This window comes from Oreochromis aureus, linkage group 12 (genome assembly GCF_013358895.1).
Source record: "Oreochromis aureus strain Israel breed Guangdong linkage group 12, ZZ_aureus, whole genome shotgun sequence".
Classification (NCBI taxonomy): Eukaryota; Metazoa; Chordata; class Actinopteri; order Cichliformes; family Cichlidae; genus Oreochromis; species Oreochromis aureus.
The window spans coordinates 20229674-20248768 of record NC_052953.1 but is presented as its reverse complement, the minus strand read 5'-3'; the positions used below and the strand labels follow the sequence as shown (position 1 = coordinate 20248768).

At 41.1% G+C, this 19095-nt stretch overlaps 2 protein-coding genes across 3 annotated transcripts; one reads left to right on the top strand and one right to left on the bottom strand.

Moving 5' to 3' along the window:
* The first annotated feature begins 1207 nt into the window (after nucleotides 1-1207).
* On the top strand, nucleotides 1208-7389 carry svopa (SV2 related protein a). 2 transcript variants are annotated; one of them, XM_031755275.2, is made up of 16 exons: nucleotides 1208-1334; nucleotides 2483-2640; nucleotides 2751-2836; nucleotides 2923-3021; nucleotides 3447-3518; nucleotides 3687-3811; nucleotides 3902-3965; nucleotides 4052-4177; nucleotides 4280-4408; nucleotides 4516-4589; nucleotides 4702-4778; nucleotides 4902-5006; nucleotides 5276-5387; nucleotides 5478-5559; nucleotides 5666-5755; nucleotides 5847-7389. In XM_031755275.2, the coding sequence occupies exons 1-16, from the start codon at nucleotides 1288-1290 to the stop codon at nucleotides 6057-6059; spliced, it is 1659 nt and encodes a 552-aa protein (XP_031611135.1). In that variant the 5' UTR covers nucleotides 1208-1287; the 3' UTR covers nucleotides 6060-7389. The 2 variants fall into 2 exon arrangements, with proteins under 2 accessions (XP_031611135.1, XP_031611136.1); XM_031755276.2 differs by lacking the exon at nucleotides 2751-2836.
* A 106-nt stretch (nucleotides 7390-7495) lies between these two features.
* On the bottom strand, nucleotides 7496-18814 carry LOC116332486 (D-amino-acid oxidase). The gene is made up of 11 exons (XM_031755462.2): nucleotides 18671-18814; nucleotides 17961-18161; nucleotides 17750-17864; nucleotides 10617-10693; nucleotides 10091-10156; nucleotides 9587-9641; nucleotides 8929-9033; nucleotides 8763-8845; nucleotides 8370-8487; nucleotides 8030-8128; nucleotides 7496-7947 (listed from the first exon to the last, which is right to left on the bottom strand). Exons 2-11 carry the CDS (start codon nucleotides 18152-18154, stop codon nucleotides 7822-7824), a joined length of 1038 nt encoding a protein of 345 aa, XP_031611322.1. The 5' UTR covers nucleotides 18155-18161; nucleotides 18671-18814; the 3' UTR covers nucleotides 7496-7821.
* Between the last annotated feature and the right edge of the window lie 281 nt (nucleotides 18815-19095).

The window sequence follows — 19095 nt, the reverse complement described above, 5'->3', positions numbered from 1 at the left end:
AATCTTTTCGCTTGTCCTATTTTCATTTCAAGTGAAGGGATAAACACGTATCTGCGCTTTGTTAATTTATTTTATTTCTTTGCTTTATTTTGTTTTTTAATCTAAATTTCAGGTTCTATTTTTTTCATATATGTAGTTTCACCTGCAAAAGAGGGGACATATATAAAACGAAGTCCTTCACAGTTTTCAAACTCTCTGGTTTTGATTGTATTGCAACTCTAGGAGCTAGTCTCTTCAGAAGTGTAGCCTTTTCTACTGATGATTGGAGCTCAGGTGCAACACTCCACCTTTACTGCTATAAACACAGCCTCTGCATCAAACGTCCCTTTTTGCTGCTACTAGACGTCATATTGTATGATATATATCTATAAACTGAAAATCTCATACCTTGTACAGTTTATAGGTTTTCTGTATAGCACTATTGTTATAAGTTATACCTCATGTATTTGTTCTGCACTGTCCACTTTGCAGCCGTAACGTTTCCGTGAGTGTATGTGAAATCCATTCGCTTAGAAAACAAAATGCCAAATAAACTTCCATTTATCTCAAAGAAAGCACACGAGTGCAGTTACCAAGCAAGAGTGTAGTTTTTTTTTTTTTTAAGAAAGATTTTTGTTGGAGTCTTTTAAACAGAAAACTGGTATAGCGCTCAAAATGAAGACAAAAAAGTACTTGGAAACACTAGTGCCGTTTTTAAAGACTGCCAGCTTTGACCTTGCAAAGCTATGTGACAATGAATGACTTCCTCTAAAAGTGTAAAAGGGAAAGCTTCTACCAGGTTTCCGTCTCGCATTTAATCTACACCTGGAATATGATACCTTAAGAGAAAAAAATTCTTCACCTCATTATTTTTAAACCCTGGTTACGTCACTGGTTGTGACTTATTTCCTAACCCCTATTATTATCATTATTATTATTATTATTATTATTATTATTATTGTTATTAATTATTATTGTACTAATAGTTTCAACCACACTCGCTTCTGGGTGTTCTTTCAATAACTTTCACGTTACAGCTTTGAAAATTCCGATTCATTCCGTTTCCCGGTCTGTTTTCCAGCGTCAGTGTTGATAACTCGTCATGTGTTGGCTCGTGTAATCAGCAGTCATGCGGTCTCATACCCTCCTGAGCTCATGCCTTTCCGAGAGTCTCGCGCTGTGACTCGCGTAGGGCAGCCTCTCATTGGCTGTCGACGGACACCCGGAGCAGGTCGCTCTCCTCGGTGCTGAAATCGCAGCCCGTCGTGACCATGTAAACGGCGATGATGCCAAACGGACCGTCGGCCAATGAACACCAAAATGGACGATGATCTGTTCCAGCTGAGACAGCTGCCGTGAGTACGGTGCAGTCTGCACACCAACGCCTTTTTTGTGTGTTTTCTCCTCCCGGCTTTGCGTGATTGTCCGACGCATCGCCCTCTGACGGCTTCGCGTCGCCTTTGATTAGCTCCCTGGACCACAGATAGCCTGAAGCTGCTCAAAAGCACCGATCGTGCAGTTTTATTATCCACACATGTGTTCCCAGATAGAAGAGAAACAAAGAACAACAACACCGCGTCTTCTGTCTCCGCTACTGGAGGCATTTTGTTTACAGGCTTAGCATCTTCCTAAGAAACTATTTATTTACCGGAAGCAGACTGGCTGTGATTTCTAAGCTTAATTAGTTTTTGGGTTTGTTTTTGTTTTTTTTAATGATTTTCTTTTTCTTTTTTTTTTTACTATGTTTGCTGCCATAAGACAATTTATCACAGCCCTGCTGCACATGCGTTAAGGCTGGCCCATGACAGTCTAGCCTAGCCTTCGTGAGAGATATTTGGGAGTCTCCTTTCAGAATCCTGCACAAATAATGACACATGCTAAAAAAAAAATTAAAAGCACATTTTCTTTTTGTTTCAAAGATAAGGTAAACATATCAGAGCAGTCCACTGCAGCATAACTACCTACTCCCATGTGTGCTTTTCTTACCCGAGAGATTGAAAGGGGAAATTACAGTGTTTACAGGGGAACACAGACCTCCCCGGAAATCTCACTCATCTGTAATACTGATAGGCTACTTTCCACTGCAAGCAGGCTATGTTATGTAATTACAGTGATTAAGACGTCCCACTCTCCATGTTCTTTTTTAGTCTTTCAGCCTGACCAAACTATCAATTATCTGCATGTAGAAGAAGATTATTCCTTCCATCCTTCACATGTGCATCTCTTAGCCTTTAAAAGCTTGCCTGGCAGTGAAGTGGAGTGTGCCAACCTGTCTGCTGGCCTGACATGGTTTCCCCATTGGAGAATAATACCACCCATACACAAAATCAAAGCCAGGAAAAGCTCATATCACCAAGGCAACAGCCTCTGACTCTCATTTGCACTCAGCATTGCTCTGGCACCAGTATTATGAAACTCCTGTGACCTGCCTTATTGTAGATAAGTTCATCCTCTTGAGCTTAGGATAAGATATACTCTATCCTCTTCTTTATGTTTTTTGTAGTGTTGTCCGCTTCCGTCGCACAGGTGAGAGCACACGCTCAGAGGAAGATGTCGAGAGCAGAGAGCAGGATGCCAGGATTGCAGAGCAGACTGATCTGGAGGCTGTGGCGCTCACTGAGGGAGCTCCAGTACCTCGAGAGTTTGCTAATCCGACTGATGGTACAGTATGGCATGGCTTCATTTCTCTCAGACAGCTGTTTTAAAGTCTTACATTTTCCTCCTGGGCTCAGACTCACGTACAATCTTGCTGCACGCCCTCATTCTCTCAGACACATTCATGGTGGAAGATGCCGTAGAAGCCATAGGCTTTGGGACATTTCAGTGGAAACTCTCCATCCTCACTGGCCTATCCTGGGTGAGAACTGCTCTTTCATTTAAATAAACACCATAGTATCATGACAACTGCATATGAATTCACTGAGTATCTTTGTGTGTTTTCAGATGGCTGATGCTATGGAGATGATGATCCTCAGCATCTTAGCTCCACAGCTCCACTGTGAATGGAGACTGCCCAGCCTGGAAGTGGCACTGCTTACATCGGTAATGTCTCTCTTATGTCTGTGAAAGTCCTCCTCTTGCAGTGCAATATGACCGTCCTGTCAGTTATTGATCGAGTTTTCAGGGATGATTTTGTACTTGTATCAAAATGGAGCCAGCAAATGGAGAAGAAAAGGAGACCTGAGCATGCTTCAGATATGTGCTGAATCTTCGCAACCTTAATGAATCTGAAAGTCATATTTAGAGTCAGAGTAAAATACAGAATATCATTCAAAAAAGGAAATTAAGGTTCACTTACTAAAGACATTAAACATTCACATTTTGGTAGCTAAAACCAAAACCAAATACTACCGACAGTTTAAGAACAGTCAGTGTAGAAGAGGATGTGCATGCTATGTTGGAAAACTTTTGGCTGCAATCTGACTGGGACTTGATTTTTTCCTGTTTTTTTTTTCTTCTTGATACAGGCAGTGTTCATCGGGATGATGATCAGCTCTTCTCTTTGGGGGAACATATCTGACAAATATGGCAGAAAGACAGTAAGTTCTAATAGCACATTCAGTCTGAGGTCCAAATGATTTACAGAGTTGTGGTTTCTTAGTAAATACTAGACAACAGGAGTGAGCCGTTTCATTATGCCACAGAGTGGGATTTTGCTTATTTATTTATTTAGCAGTGTATTATGTCTTGATTGTATACACATGCAGGGTCTGAAGCTGAGTGTTCTGTGGACGATGTTCTATGGCCTGATGAGTGCTTTTGCACCTATTTACGGGTGGATCCTTGTCCTCCGTGCACTGGTGGGCTTCGGCATTGGAGGGGCACCTCAGTCGTGAGTAACCCGTCATCTTGAAAAAACAAACAAACAACAAGTTGTAATGCATGGCGATTGGGTTCATAATAAAGTGCCTCTTTTTGTAAGGGTGACGCTGTATGCTGAGTTTCTGCCTATGAAGTCCAGAGCCACATGCATCTTGCTTATTGAGGTATGGAGTGCACAAATATCACATCTTATATAATTTCAGCACTTAAACCTTCTCAGCCCTAAAACCTGCGTTTGCTGCTGTCGTAGATATTTTGGGCACTGGGCACTGTATTTGAGGTCCTCTTAGCGATCCTGGTGATGCCCACTCTGGGCTGGCGCTGGCTGCTCGGGCTTTCTACCATTCCTCTCTTCATTTTTGCCATTTTGTGCTTTGTAAGTATGTTAGCAGTCTTGAGCTGCTCTACAACTTGAAGCATTATGGATTACAGCTTTATCAACCTGATTTTTCTTTTGTTTTTTGGTGGGTGGGAGCAGTGGCTGCCAGAGAGTGCTCGATACGATGTGCTGACCGGGAATCAGGAAAAGGCTCTGAACACACTGAAGCGCATTGCCACTGAGAACGGAGCACCCATGCCACTGGGAAAACTGATCGCAGCCAGACAGGTGCGTTGTGCTTCTGCAAAAACTCTAAATGCTTTGTGTACATTAAGTACCCTCTATCATACTGCCATTTGTGTTCTGAGGGGTTTTTTATGGCTGTTTTTTATTAGGAAGATCGTGGGAAGATTCGAGACTTATTTTCATCTCACTTCCGCTGGACCACAGTCCTGCTGTGGTTTATTTGGTAAATTAGCAATTGATAATGTCTTCCTCTTTCTCGAAAACCTCATGTTTTCATAGTCCAGCGATTTACCTAAAGCAAATCAGAATGAATTGATCTGTTTCTCTTCCTGCAGGTTTGCAAATGCTTTCTCTTACTATGGGCTGGTGCTGCTCACCACAGAGCTGTTTCAGGAGGGAGGCGCATGTGGAAGTGAGTCAGACGCTGATATAGGGCCTCACACACTTTATGGTGGTTATGTTTTTGCAAAAAGCATCACAGACAGTAGGCTGAGTGCTGGATTTGAAGCATCCTGTTTGGTGTAACTCCCTCTAGTGTCCAAAGGTAATAAGGAGGAGCTCCGATGCAGCTTAGAGTGTAAATACCTGAATTCTGACGATTATAAAGACCTGCTGTGGACTACGTTATCTGAATTCCCAGGTACACATCGCTAAGCTCTCTTTAATTTGTTGTTCAATATATTAACAACTGTGCAAAGTTTGCTCTAAATTATGCACTAATATGACCACCTGCTGGTTATTATGCATTAATATAAATGCCTCCTCTCTTCTTGCTTCAGTTATTGTTCTATTGGTTTTTTTCATACACTCAGTTTGGTGTCTCAATAGGATTGGCTGCACCTGCATTTTTTCTACTATGTGAGAGTATGCAGTTTGATTTAGGGGTCTGAGTATGCTGATGTTGTACAGGACTGCTGGTGACGCTGTGGGCTATCGATCGACTGGGAAGGAGGAAGACCATGGCACTGTGTTTCTTCGTTTTCTCTATGTGTATTATTCCACTCTATGGCTGTGTTGGGAGGTAAAGGAACAACTGGCCATAATCAGCCTTTTAAATACTTTAAGAATTAGTAACACTGTCTGTTTACTGATACTGATTTATCCCCTGCAGAGCCTCCATGACAGTGTTGATATTCATCGCCAGAGCATTTATTGCAGGAGGGTTTCAGGCAGCCTATGTGTACACTCCAGAGGTAAGATATCTACTCAGTGTGCAGTTTTGCTCCTACTGTGTGAAACACATTTGCACGGCAGAATTAGAAAAAGGGAAGCCTCATATGTATTTCTGAAACTCTGCAGGTATACCCAACAGCGACCAGAGCTTTAGGATTGGGAACAAGCAGTGGAATGGCCAGAGTTGGTGCCCTAATCACTCCGTTTGTTGCCCAGGTAACACTTTGTTTTCCCATGACAACACAGCACAAAAACGTCAGAGTGTTAGTATCACACATTGTGCTTGTCCCTGGGCTTCATCCTGCAGGTGATGCTGGAGTCCTCGGTGTACCTGGCTCTGTCGGTGTACTGCTGCTGTTGCCTCTTCGCGGCCATCGCCTCCTGCGCGCTGCCAATTGAGACGACAGGCCGCGGCCTGCAGGAGTCCAGCCACCGTGAGTGGGGACAGGAGATGATGGGTCGGGCCCCTTCCCACAGCGCTGGAGGAGTCCCCGACTCCAGCTCCGGCTCCCAGGGCTGAGGATGCGTCAGCTGCAGTGCAGCTGACAGGAGACCACAGTGAAGAAGAGAAGCAAGGAGAGGGAAGACAACAAAACCAGCTCTCTGTGTTCATCTCTGCCCCCCTTCTATGATCTTCAGTTTAGTCACTGCAGTGGCTGGGAGCCAGGCAACACAGTAGTTACATGTACACGTCATTGTACTTTTAGTCTTTTAAACACCATTGCTCTCACAAGTTTGCCACTGTATAACTGCACACAGGGTAATCAAGAAAGACCAAATGACCTACATGAGTGTGAGAGCGAATGGGGGAGGAAAATCATGAATAAGAGAGAATTCTAATACTTCAACCAAAGTATTTTAATCCTGCTTTTCTAATCCAAGAGAAGCAAAAGGGAAAGCGTAAGGTCTAAACAACTATCTTCTTTTCAAAAAGCCTTAAAACTACCTATTTAGCTTGTGGTCGAGAGACCTACTCTTAAACCTATGAGAAAGCTGCTTCTGCTAACATAGTGGGCGTAGATACATATGTAAGGAACAGCATTATCCTGTGCACACAATTTGTCTGCTGAAATACACTAATCACACTTGTCTTTAATTTTTAAAACAGGGCATTGATAGATTGAAGGAAAGTCCCAAACAAAAGGGCATCTGATCGAAAAGGGTGTGGGGTTATTTAGTAGTTTCAGCTGTGAGAGGTGAAAGGAAGTCACTAGCTTTCATACATCAAGCATCCTTTTGAGCTCTTGTGTTGTACGTGTTGTTCTTGTGTCAGTATTAGTTCACATTTTAACACGGTAAAGACCCACAGAAAATGCAGGTAACATTGAAAATACCACCTCATCTGTTGATCATTATCAGGACAGATTCTTTATAGCAAGCTGAGGGATCTGCTGAAGAATTCATCAGAAGATATTAACATCAGTAAGATAATAACTTCTCATATTTACAGCACAAACACGCTCCACGGATCCTGTATTTACGTTAACATTAAAGTGTTTGATCATTTAAATCTGAGCAGTTTCTCAACACCCAAAGCTGACTGAGCCTAGTTAGCAAGGTTTACATAATTTAAAAATACAAAAACAGTCACACATGTATGTGGTGTCATAATCTATAGACCTTGATGCATCTCGTGCCCTACTTCAGCAGACTTTGATGCTGCGTTCCCGAATGTCCACAGCGGGATGTTGCGTTCTGTAAATAATGTATCAATACCTGGTTTAGTTGTTGTCTTTGCTTTTGTTTGTAACAGAGGTGACGTGGAGATGGACTGAGGGAAGTTTTGTTTAAAAAAATAAAGACAGAGATATACGATATAGGTCTGATGAGCTGTTACCTGCCAGTGTTTGAGATGAAGAGCTGCATTACGTGTCTGTGTGCACAGATCCTTGTCAATGCACTGGATGTAAATGTGTATGATACTGTAGTAAATGATCTTTCAAAGACAAGCAGCAGTCATGTTTTTATTAATTTATTAGTTAAATATTTTTAATTAGTTGCAAATCTTGCATTTAGTGCACTATAAATTCACTAAAATATGTACAATTTATACATAAAAAGTGCTTCTCAAATTATCCAAATCTCGAATAGATTTCAGCATGATTTTCTTACATATGTGCCATTGTTTAATTAACAATGGTGGCCTTGTCCTTAACTTTGCAGGTGCACGAGACTGTTTGAAAATGATGTTTAATATTAAATTAGTGGAGGCTCGGAGCAATATGTGCACTGATGCTGACATTTGAAAAAAAGAGCATCAATCGTTACTTCTGCACAGCTATTCACAAGCGAGCTTTTGGACCTTTGCCTTTTTGTTCCACGATCTGACCAAAGAGCCTCGCCGCTTCCTCGGCACAGCCTCGGTGAATGGTGAGTCCGAAACCTCCGTGGCCATAGTTGTGTATCACCTGAATAATGTTACAGTATTTTAGACAATTAATAGCAGAAATATGCATTTAAAGTTCCGCTACTTAGATCTTAAAAGGATACCTCTATGGGGGTTTCACCAGACCATATGGCTTCCCTCTCCAGTCGGACTTTGCTGCGAACAGGCCTGAGGCCAGACCAGTCGTCGACTATCCTGGCATGCTGAGATTAGAGAACAAAGAGATGAAAGCTTTTCAAAACTGAAAATAAATAAACAAATATATAATAATAAAGGTAACTCAGAAACTGCAAATTTGACACTCAGTTACATCTTTTTAGAATGAGTTCTAAATATATCAAATGAAAAATGTTAAATACTTCAGCACCACAGAACACTTACTGTAAATAATTAATCACACTTGACTCATCATATCTTTTTATGGCCTTGTTGAAATCATCGTACCTTGAGACTAGGCTCAAGCTGACAAGCTTTTTCCCAGATTTCTTTATGGTCGACAGAGCTATTCTGTTCACTCCAGTTTCCCACCTGGAAAACGCCGCCAACCGTCACAAGACGACTTCTGCAGACACAAATGTTTTGCACACTGATAAAAACAGCTCTTGCTTTCTGTCTTCAGTGTACTCCAACCCCAAATCAATACGAAAAAGTGCTGCAGCTGTTAACATAGCCACTGAACTACAGAGAGTAACTACTAAAGCTACTACATTTAAAAACTTTTTTTTTAAAGGTGAAATATATAAAATCCTCTAACTGCAAATGTAGTAATACTATAAGTCAACAGCTGTGTGCTTCTGCAGTTCAGTGCTTATCAGTGTGGCGTGTTACTTGTACTACCCTGGAATGATATATGGTGAATTGTATGTTCCTTTGGTGAAATCGTGGGTAATAATCCAGTGCTTCAGCCAGGGAGCATCAACCTGAAATACAAACAAACACCAGTTCATTCCGTCATTCCTTTATCTCTTGTGCAGTACATGCACACAGCCCTATATATTCTCACCTTCAATATCTGGCCACGGCCTGGTTTCAGGTCTGGATCTGGCTGCAGTTGGCCTGACCACATCCCACTGCAGTTTATGATCACATCTGCTCCGGTTTCAGCCAGCTAAAAAAAGTCAAGGATGATAGGAGATAACAAACATGGTGAGAGATAACTTTTACTCAACTCGTCTGGAGGCTGTAAAACATTACAACATTGAGTAATAAATGTTAATATAGTACAGACTGGGCATAAGTCAGCAAAATGCCATTAAAGACGACCAGCTGAAGTTCAAACCAGGCATCAGAATGAGTAAATAAAGTAACTTGAGTGACTTTGAACATGTGGTGTGGTTGTTAATGGGAAACCAGCTGGTCTGAGTATTTCAGAAACTGCTGACCTACTGGGATTTTCCCACACTGCAGAAAATGTTCAGAAAATGAGAAACTATGCAGTGAGCAGCTGTTCTTTGGGTGAAAATGCCTGTGGTCAGAGGAGGGAGACCAGACAGCTACAAGAAATGACGTCAACATGAACCTAAAACTCTGAGCAATGTTTCTAGCACTTCGCTGAATCTATGCCACGACGAATTAAGTCAGATTAGAAGGTGTGCCTAATAAAGTGTCCAGTGAATGTATAAAGAACTTGCTAGCACAATACACTGAAAACTTTCACTAACCTCCTTGAAGGACTTTATTTTCCTGTGATAAAATTTCACTCCCCTCTTTCGCAACCTGCAAATAAAAACACTGTGCACTAGAAAACCTTTTATATTAAGGAGCATCAATGCTAAACACACAAGCATGAGCATAAATATAATCTGGGCCTAAAACAGGATCCAAAATTTTTAACTTCTTCACTGGTCTCTACTAATAGTAGGGAACCTAATGAAGACTATATGTTTATTACTCTTATTACTAATACATAATAGAATGAAGTCTCAAGTATATGTTACTCAGTATTTTGTATTGTGGGATCATTACTGTCCACCAGGTACAGCATATATATCAGACAACATTATAAAATTGTAAACACGATATAGTCTAATGTTAAGGGTAAAATATAAAAACAACTGATCTCAAACACTGTCAAATACTTTGGGAATTTTAAAGCTAACTCAGGAGGTTGGACTAAATAAATCAATACTGATACAACATGAGAATTTAGTTAGGTGATCACTCACCACTCCATAAGCCAAGGTAAGTATGTTTTACCCTCTACCATGAGAGCAGTGTTGAACCACCCATACCTGAACAAATAATAAGAAGCATATGTGTTTCACTAAAACTGCTGGTTGAGCAACATTGTCCATTCAATCACAGAAAATACTGGTAACTTTTAGTGGGAAGCTTGTAATACAGTGAAATTCACACGTTTAGAATTTTTTAATTCATGTTTATCAAACTAAACATGATTTTATGATATTTGAAACCTGAGTCTACATCCTCAGTGTGACTTGCAACCCTAACCCTGTTATATGTTTTTGTTCAAGATCAACACAAATGCCACATGTCGCAAAAATGGTACAACTTAAAACTCATATATTCACATTTATATTAAATTTGTTCTTTTTTTATTTTGTCAGACATTTAAATAAATAAGCCAGTTGTGTTTTTATTTTAATTCTTTTGTAATTATTTCATGTATGTGGCTAACTATTTGTTCATTTGTGTCTCGTCTTTCATTGGCGTTTTTCAGAAAGAGCTTACTTGTATCCAGGAAAAATCTGCAGCTCTCGCTCTGTGAGCTGCCTGAAGCCGAGAACGCTGTCCTTAAACGAGGGATCCTGCAACCAAAAACAAGCCACAGGCAGTGAGAGGGCAATCTTATGGGTTTCACAGTCACCAAATCACATTATTATAGAGGATGCATCCACTGTGAAACTTTGAGCCTTGTGTGGCCAAACACTGATATTTTGTTTGGGTTTTTATCTTCAATAAAGAAATCTTCAACAGAGAAAGTTACTTAAGTGCATCTTGAAAACCCGCTTGTCTTTATTGTGTTATATCTGGGCTGCTAATGCATGGGCTGTCTTGGTGATGTCGGGTCAGCTGACTCTTCCCTCTGGTTATGACTCAAACGCATGTCTGTGTCACACATTCCTCTCAGTGCTATTACATTATGAAAGTACTTAGTAATAGCTTAATGCATACAAACTCCCTAAAGATTAGGAATCGAGTTGAAAGACACATTTTTTTGTTGTCAGAATTCTCAGTACACACTCTCATAGAAGTTAATATGTTAATAAGTGTTTCTGGGTTAGATGGGGTTTCATCAGCTCCTGGTTATTTACTAACTTCCTCAGCAACATTTGCTACAACTGAGGATAACCACATTTTTTTTTATGAAGTGCCAAATTAACGTTGGGAATAAGCCCTGCCAACTAAACAGAGTCGCTCTATCATGTATATTATTAATATTTGACGTCTTGCATAGATTGCAGTGGAACTTTATGATACAATATTGGTTTCACTTTTTCCTACCAGTGATTGGAATTTCCTTAATATGGAACAATACTTACGTGGTAACACTGAAGGCTCACCATCAGTAACAGTACAGGCAGTTTTGGGGTTGACGTAATTACCCAGTTTCCTAAATAACACAGAATTAAAATACAGCCTGATTGTACTTTGGGATTATTTGGCTTCTCTAATGAGATAAGAGCCATTTCCATTCTTGACAAATAGGCTTTCGATGTAGGCATGACTACAACTAAAAGAAATGTATGTTACTTCACTGGAAGTCGTTATTACTCGCGTGTTGCAAGAGAAGGCTCAATGAAATGCTTTCTGCTGCTAAGAGGGAGCAGATTTGTTGTAACACATGAAATTCACAAAAGAATTTCCAGAGTGCACTGAACCCAATTCTGGACATATTCTTGAGTTTTGCATCACTATTGTAACTCTGCATTGTGCCAACTTGGATTGGTTCTACAGCTTTCTATTTCTGTTTTGCTATGCTAAGCTTTTTGTTTCATTATAGAGTTAAGATAAAATAAGAATATGTAAAAATAAGTGTTTTAAAGTCTTCCAGTTTCATCGCTTGACCTGTGAACATTTAACCGGCACTAAACTAATGTGACACAACAGATAAAAAGAGCCCACCGCTTGATCTTACTTGCAAACATGCAGAAATCACTCAACAATGCCAATGCCGGCTAATATACAGTTGTGTTCTCAAGCTTACATCCACTCATCATAGGCACGGATGTACATCAATGTTAATGATGTCTTTGAACTGTTGGTTTCTAGAGTGGAACGATTGTACAGCATGTTTAATGACTTAAAAAACATAAAACAAGAATTTGGTGCACAAGTTTGAATTCATTTTGGATTTTAATTAATTCACACAGCATCAAAACTATACATATAGTCTCATATATATACATTAGCCCCCACTGATCTTTGGTTAAATGTCCAGTAGTAAGTGGCACCTCACCAGATGTTTTTGGTAGCCATCAACAAGCTCGTTTAAATTGGTCGGTTTTCGTAATGTTAGCCTGCTGTATCCATTCCAAAAAAACATTTTTCATGTGTGTTTGTGTTTGGGATCATCGTCCTGTTGTAACACCCACATGTGTCTAAGATTCAACCACCTAGCTGTTGATTCAAGGTGAAGTTAAAGTTAATGTATGTAAATATTTGAATCTACGTTTAATTTTGACTGTTTGCAGATTACAGAAAATCTAAAATAAATCCAAACTTGAGCACTCAAGTTTTGTTTTTTAAAGTCATTAAAGATGCTTTACAATCATTCCACACTAAAAAAGGAACAGTTGAAAGAGTCATTAAATGCCCAAATGCAAGCTTTCTTGTAATTTCTGTATTTTGTGGGGGTTTTTTTATCACGATCGGCTAATGTGGATCTTTACAACAAACTGTTTTTTACCCACTTTATCCTTTTGTAAAGCTGTGGTATGACAAGAATCTGATGAATGTAAGTAAACTTCAGACCACATCTGTATAAGTCCATCCCCATTCGTGACTGTCAGACCACTCAAGCAGACAGCTGAATATTTCCATATTCCATATTTCCAGAACTGCAGTGTGACAGGGTCCTTACTACATACCCAAGCAGTTTACACGTGCATTCCTGAATGTTTGTACGTACTATGGGATGTCATCCACATTGTTACAAGAGTTCAGAATTTGCATATTTGTGCTTTCTCATATTTCTAGAATAATTATACAGCTTCCACAGTCTTAATCATGTGCAAAGCAATTTTCCTGCAAGTTTTTCTCATTATTTGCTAGAAATGTCTGTAGCGTTAGTACACAGAATCCCAATTAACCCTGATTCTGAGTGTAAAGACAACACTTAGTGGGGCCTCTCTCTTTACAATTTCCAACCAGTCCATTCAACAATCATTTATGTGGCTGAACAAAGCTCTACTTCAGAGCAACTGGACTTTGTTTAGTGTAGATATTGCCCTGGAATGCAATAAATTTGTGAATGAGTTGCTTGAAAGAACTTTCTGCAGTCATTAACAAACACCAGCATAAACACCCCGAGGCTGCTTTTATTGTTGCTGGCGACTTCAACCACACCAACTTAAAGACAGTCCTCCCCAGATTCCACCAACATGTCTCCTGCCACACCAGAGGAGACAAGACTTTAGACCATGTGTATTCCAACCTGGCTGGAGCCTACAAAGCAACACCCCTCCCCCACATTGGACAATCGGACCATCTCTCCCTGTTCCTCACACCTAGGTATTCACCACTCATCCAACATGTGAAACCTGCTGTGCGGACAATTAAAGTGTGGCCAGAGGGGACAGACGCAGTGCTCCAGGACAGATTTAAAAACACAGACTGGAATATGTTCACCCACACAGACCTGGACCAGTACGCCTCATCTGTACTGGATTACATCTCCGAAACCACAGACAGTGTCACCACCCAGAAACGGATCACCATGTACCCCAACCAGAAGCCTTGGATGAACCGGGATGTTCGTCTCCTCCTGAAGGCCCGCAACACCGCCTTTAGGTCAGGAGATGCACACGCCTACAGTACAGCCAGGGCTAATCTAAAGAAGGGCATCAAAAAAGCCAAACACCATTACAAAAAGAAGGTAGAAGAACACTTCTCCAACTCCAACCCCCGACGCATGTGGCATTACAGACTACAGGACCACCAAACCCTCCCCCGCATCCTCTGATGTCTCCTTCCTCAACGACCTCAACAACTTTTATGCTCGTTTTGAGCGAGGGAACCCCACAACCACAACCAAAACAGACACGACGCCAGACCACCAACCTCTGACTCTCTCCCCCACCGATGTAGGAGCGGTGCTGAGCAGGATCAATGTCCACAAGGCTGCAGGTCCTGATGGCATCCCCGGGCGTGTTCTCAGAGCGTGTTCTGGGGAGCTTGCAGGAGTCCTGACAGACATATTCAACCTGTCCTTGGCCCATGCTGTGGTACCGGCCTGCTTCAAATCCACCTCCATCGTCCCGATACCCAAAAACTCCAACCCATCTAGCCTCAATGACTCCCGCCCAGTAGCACTCACCCCCATCATCACTAAGTGCTTAGAGCAGCTGGTCCTAGCACACTTCAAATCCTGCCTCCCCCACCCTGGACCCCCACCAATTCGCATACCGCCAGAACAGGAGCACAGAGGATGCAGTCTCCATCGCACTGCACTCTGTCATCTCACACCTGGACAACAACAACACCTACGCCAGAATGCTGTTTATAGACTTCAGTTCAGCGTTCAATACAGTCCACCCCTCACAACTCATCAGGAAACTGACAGACCTGGGCATCAGTTCCCTCATCTGCAAATGGTTACTGGACTTCCTGACCAACCACCCCCAGCATGTCCGGCTGGACAACCGCTGCTCATCTACAATCACAATGAACACCGGTGTACCACAAGGCTGTGTGATGAGCCCTTTCCTTTACTCCCTCTTCACCCACGACTGCAGACCTGCTGATGGTTCCAACACCATCATTAAGTTTGCAGATGACACTACGGTGATTGGCCTCATCAGTGACAACGATGAGGCCGCCTACAGGGAGGAGGTGGATCGTCTGGCTGAGTGGTGCGACAGAAACAACCTGCTGCTTAACACTGAGAAGACTAAGGAGCTCATCGTGGACTACAGGAGGAATGCTGACCCACATCCACCCATCCACATTAAAGGGACGGCTGTGGAGCGTGTGAGCAGCTTCAAGTTCCTGGGTGTCCACATCTCCGAGGATCTCATCTGGACGACCAACTGCTCCAAGCTGGTCAAGAAGGCTCACCAGCGCCTCTTCTTCTTGAGGACTGAGGAAGAACCACCTGTCCTCAGACATCCTGGTGAACTTCTATCGCTGCACCATCGAGAGCATCCTGACCAACTGTATAACAGTCTGGTACGGGAACTGCTCTGCCTCGGACCGGAAGGCGTTGCAGAGGGTCGTGAAAACTGCCCAGCGCATCGCCGGAGCACCACTTCCTGCCATAAAGGACATCTACAGGAAGCGGTGTCTGAAAAGGGCTGGGAAAATCATCAAAGACCCCAGTCACCCATCACATGGACTCTTCACCCTCCTGCCCTCTGGGAGGCGCTACAGGAGCCTCCGGACTAAGACCACCAGGTACCGGAACAGCTTCTTTCCTACAGCTGTCAGACTCCTGAACTCTGCCTCCTGACATCTGACCCACGTTAAACTCATGGACTGAACATACACACACCCACAACCACCTACACACACACACACACACACACAATGGACAACCGTACCCTCAAACACACAATAATAACATGGACTGAACCACCACTCACAACCACTAGCACTTTATATAGCCTCTGTAGAAATTATCCACATATCTCACTTATCTTAACTGCACTACTGTATAGTTCTGTGTAAATAATCATTCTGTACATACAATAATTTTTAATCCTACAACTGTTCATAACTTGCATAGTTCACATTTCTGTATAACTGTATATCTCATATTTCTGTATAGTTTTTTTATTTCATATTCTGTATAGTTTTTTTCATATTTATATCCTGTTCATAGCCTGTACATAGCTTGTACTCACTACAGTCTGTACATACTTATAGTTAGAGATGGACCGATCCGATATTACGTATCGGTATCGGTCCGATACTGACCTAAATTACTGGATCGGATATCGGCGAAAAATAAAAAATGTAATCCGATCCATTAAATATAAAAAAAAACACCTCACAAAACTTGCAACACCGCGTAACTGGGCTCATAACTGTAGCACGTTGCAGCAGTGTGCTCATGTGATAGAGCGGCTGTGTGTATTTGTAGCCTTGCTACCAAACCAGCATTTCATCTCTGAGGAAGTTATCCCAGAGAGAAGTAAAGCAAGTGTGTAAGTTCATCTCTGAATGTTTGTAAAGCATTCCCATGTTAAGCTTAACAACAGATATATGGAGCGACTGCGCCTCTCTCTCTCTCTCTCTCTCCCTCACCTTCCTGCCGCTACTTCAATCGTGAAACTGCTTAATGATCAGCTGATCGGCTTTTCTGTCGGGAGTCCGTCTCTCTTCTTTGTTTTGGTCCACTTGGCCAGAAAGAGGAAACCAGCGGCTGAACAACAGCAGCACCTTTAACCTTGATAAGCTGTTGTTAGAATTTATTTAATATTACTTTCTACACCAGGATCCTTTTCTACGTAGCTGACGGCTGGTAACTGTGCAGGGGCGGATCTAGCAAAATTTAGCCAGGGGGCCGATAGGGGCATGAACAGGGAAAAGGGGCACAAAGACATACTTTTCTTATTCTCATTTAAAATGTCTAGCTTTTAATAAATAATTATCTGAATCTTACACCCAAAGTTTTAATCTGATGTAAAATGTATAGAAGTCCATTACTGCATATAGTAACTGTTAAGTCTAATATACCCTAGTAAGCTATAGTACTTTTTCCTTTGGGAAGGTACCGTCTGTGAATTCTGCAATTCTGTTGAAGAAAGATGTTGAATCTATTTCATTATTCTTGAAAAATAATTTGTTTCTGTGCATTTTTTTCACCCTGCATCAAATTAAAGTTGATTACATCGATTAAGCATCATGAGGTGGAGGGTGGGGGTGGTTCCCTATTTTTTTTTTTTTTTTTTTGCTGGGAGTTTGCAACCCTATTAGTTAGGTTGCTTAATATTTCTGCTAAGTACTCTTTAAAATACCAGAATAGGGAGGATGGAGTAGGTTTAAGTTAGGTTTTAAGTTAGGTAAGGTTTATTAGATTGATCAGTGTTGCTGAACTATGAAATATTTTGGGTGCAGTGTATTTTTTACACACAGGTATAACAGAATAGCTTTAGTGTTGTTGTTTATTTAAACTTGAGTATGAACTTATACAAAATGCAGCAAGATATTAAAAAAAACAGTTTTATTGATTAAAAAACACACAATATCGGATTCATATCGGTATCGGCAGATATCCAAATTTATGATATCGGTATCGGTATCGGACATAAAAAAGTGGTATCGTGCCATCTCTACTTATAGTTATAGAATATTCATAACATACTTCATACCGTGTACATTGTAACATACCATAATAGACCCATTTCTGTAATATACTTACATATCTATATTATTGCTAATATATATTGTAATATATCTATATCACGGCTAAAGCACTTCTGGATGGATGCAAACTGCATTTCGTTGCCCTGTACCTGTGACATGTGCAATGACAATAAAGTTGAATTCTATTCTATTCTATTCTATTGATGTTGCACTTTAACTATATATACACACACACCTATGTTCTTGGCTGTAAAAGGTTCCCTAATAAGAATAAATCTTATCTTTGAGATAAAAAAAAAAAGAAGTGTAGTTCCAAAAAAAGAAGCAGTACTCACTGGTGCGGGTTCACTGCAAAGGTTGTAGCCAGACTCAAGGAATATTCCCATTTTTATGGACTCAGGTGACTTGAGAAAGCTGAGCAAGTAGTCGAATGTCTCTTTATTCCATTTTCTAAATGTCAAGGACACATATGGGAATAATGTAGCAATAGTAATGTTTGTAGATAAAAAGTAAAATCTAAAGGAAAGTTAAATAAAACACACTCACGTCTCCTGAACGTTGCCCTTATCATACAGATAAGGCTGCCAGAAGCCGGCTGCTCCATCACTAGTGGTCAGTGGAGTGAACTTGTCTGCATACACCTCGATGGTCAGCGGACTGACAATAGAGTGATAGTGCTCATAGATGCTCTGAGCTGTTGACAGGCCAATCACTCCTGCCCCAATCACTGCCACCCGCATGTCTGCACTAAGATGAGACACAGTGGGACTCACTAACCCATGAAGGAATCAAACATAACCATTAACCAGCAGATTGAGTAAGACTGGATTCATTATTAACATTAAAACGATTTTCTTCTTTGTGTCTATTTGTTCATAGTTGATTATAAGTTATATGTTCATGAAATATTTAAATAAAATTTAAAATATTTCAACATTTGAAGTCAATTATTACATGTGCGTATGCAGTATCTATAACAGAAATTACAATAAAGACCTTAAACGACCTATCTCCACTGATCAAACCTGCTGCATAACTGAGGGATGAGCCACAGCTGTGCAGAACTTGTGCTTCCACATGGTTATGATAAAGCGTAAAGTATTACGTAACACTGAGAACTGGTGAAACAAAGAATCCATCTGGGAACCAACAACTTAGTTACTGAAACTTGAGTAAAAGCAGCACAGTGAGAGGGATCAGACGCACGTGCTGTCAGCATAGTTCACTTTATAGATTTCAGATAAATTTCGCCTTACCTTCTCTCTGGTTTTCCACCGCTTTGGGCAGAGTTAAAAAGCAAAAGTGTTTTCAACTCCGACTTCTAACTGGTCCGCCTCTCTCTTGCTAGCAAGGCGGAGATTGCAGGCACGTAGAGCGCAAGACGCGTTCACGGTGTATAGTTTAAACCGCAATCAAATCAACCTACTGGGAAAATGCTCTGTCGATTTCGCCTGATAATTAAAAGGACTGCAACGGATGGCAGTCACAGTGTTGTGCAAAAGTCTTGACCCTTACACAGAATTCATGTACAGAAATACAGCATATAAGACAAAAACATAGTTTGTACAGTTCCAACGAATCTGAAAGTCAGTATTTGCTATCACCACTTTTATTCTTCAACACAGGCGGAACTGTCTTGGTCAGTTTTCTTGTCATTTCTTTATTTAGTCTTCAGGAATAG

What these genes read in the sequence shown, in the direction of transcription:
- LOC116332486 (XM_031755462.2), bottom strand. Translation starts at nt 18,154, where the DNA reads ATGCGGGTGGCAGTGATTGGGGCAGGAGTGATTGGCCTGTCAACAGCT. An exon ending in CAGATTTTTCCTGGATACAA is followed by an intron (nt 10,157 to 10,616) that starts GTAAGCTCTTTC and finishes TTATTTGTTCAG; the next exon opens with GTATGGGTGGTTCAACACTG. An exon ending in AGCTTGAGCCTAGTCTCAAG is followed by an intron (nt 8,129 to 8,369) that starts GTACGATGATTT and finishes CTCTAATCTCAG; the next exon opens with CATGCCAGGATAGTCGACGA.
- svopa (XM_031755275.2), top strand. Translation starts at nt 1,288, where the DNA reads ATGAACACCAAAATGGACGATGATCTGTTCCAGCTGAGACAGCTGCC. An exon ending in TTCCAGCTGAGACAGCTGCC is followed by an intron (nt 1,335 to 2,482) that starts GTGAGTACGGTG and finishes TGTTTTTTGTAG; the next exon opens with TGTTGTCCGCTTCCGTCGCA. An exon ending in CTCTATGGCTGTGTTGGGAG is followed by an intron (nt 5,388 to 5,477) that starts GTAAAGGAACAA and finishes TATCCCCTGCAG; the next exon opens with AGCCTCCATGACAGTGTTGA.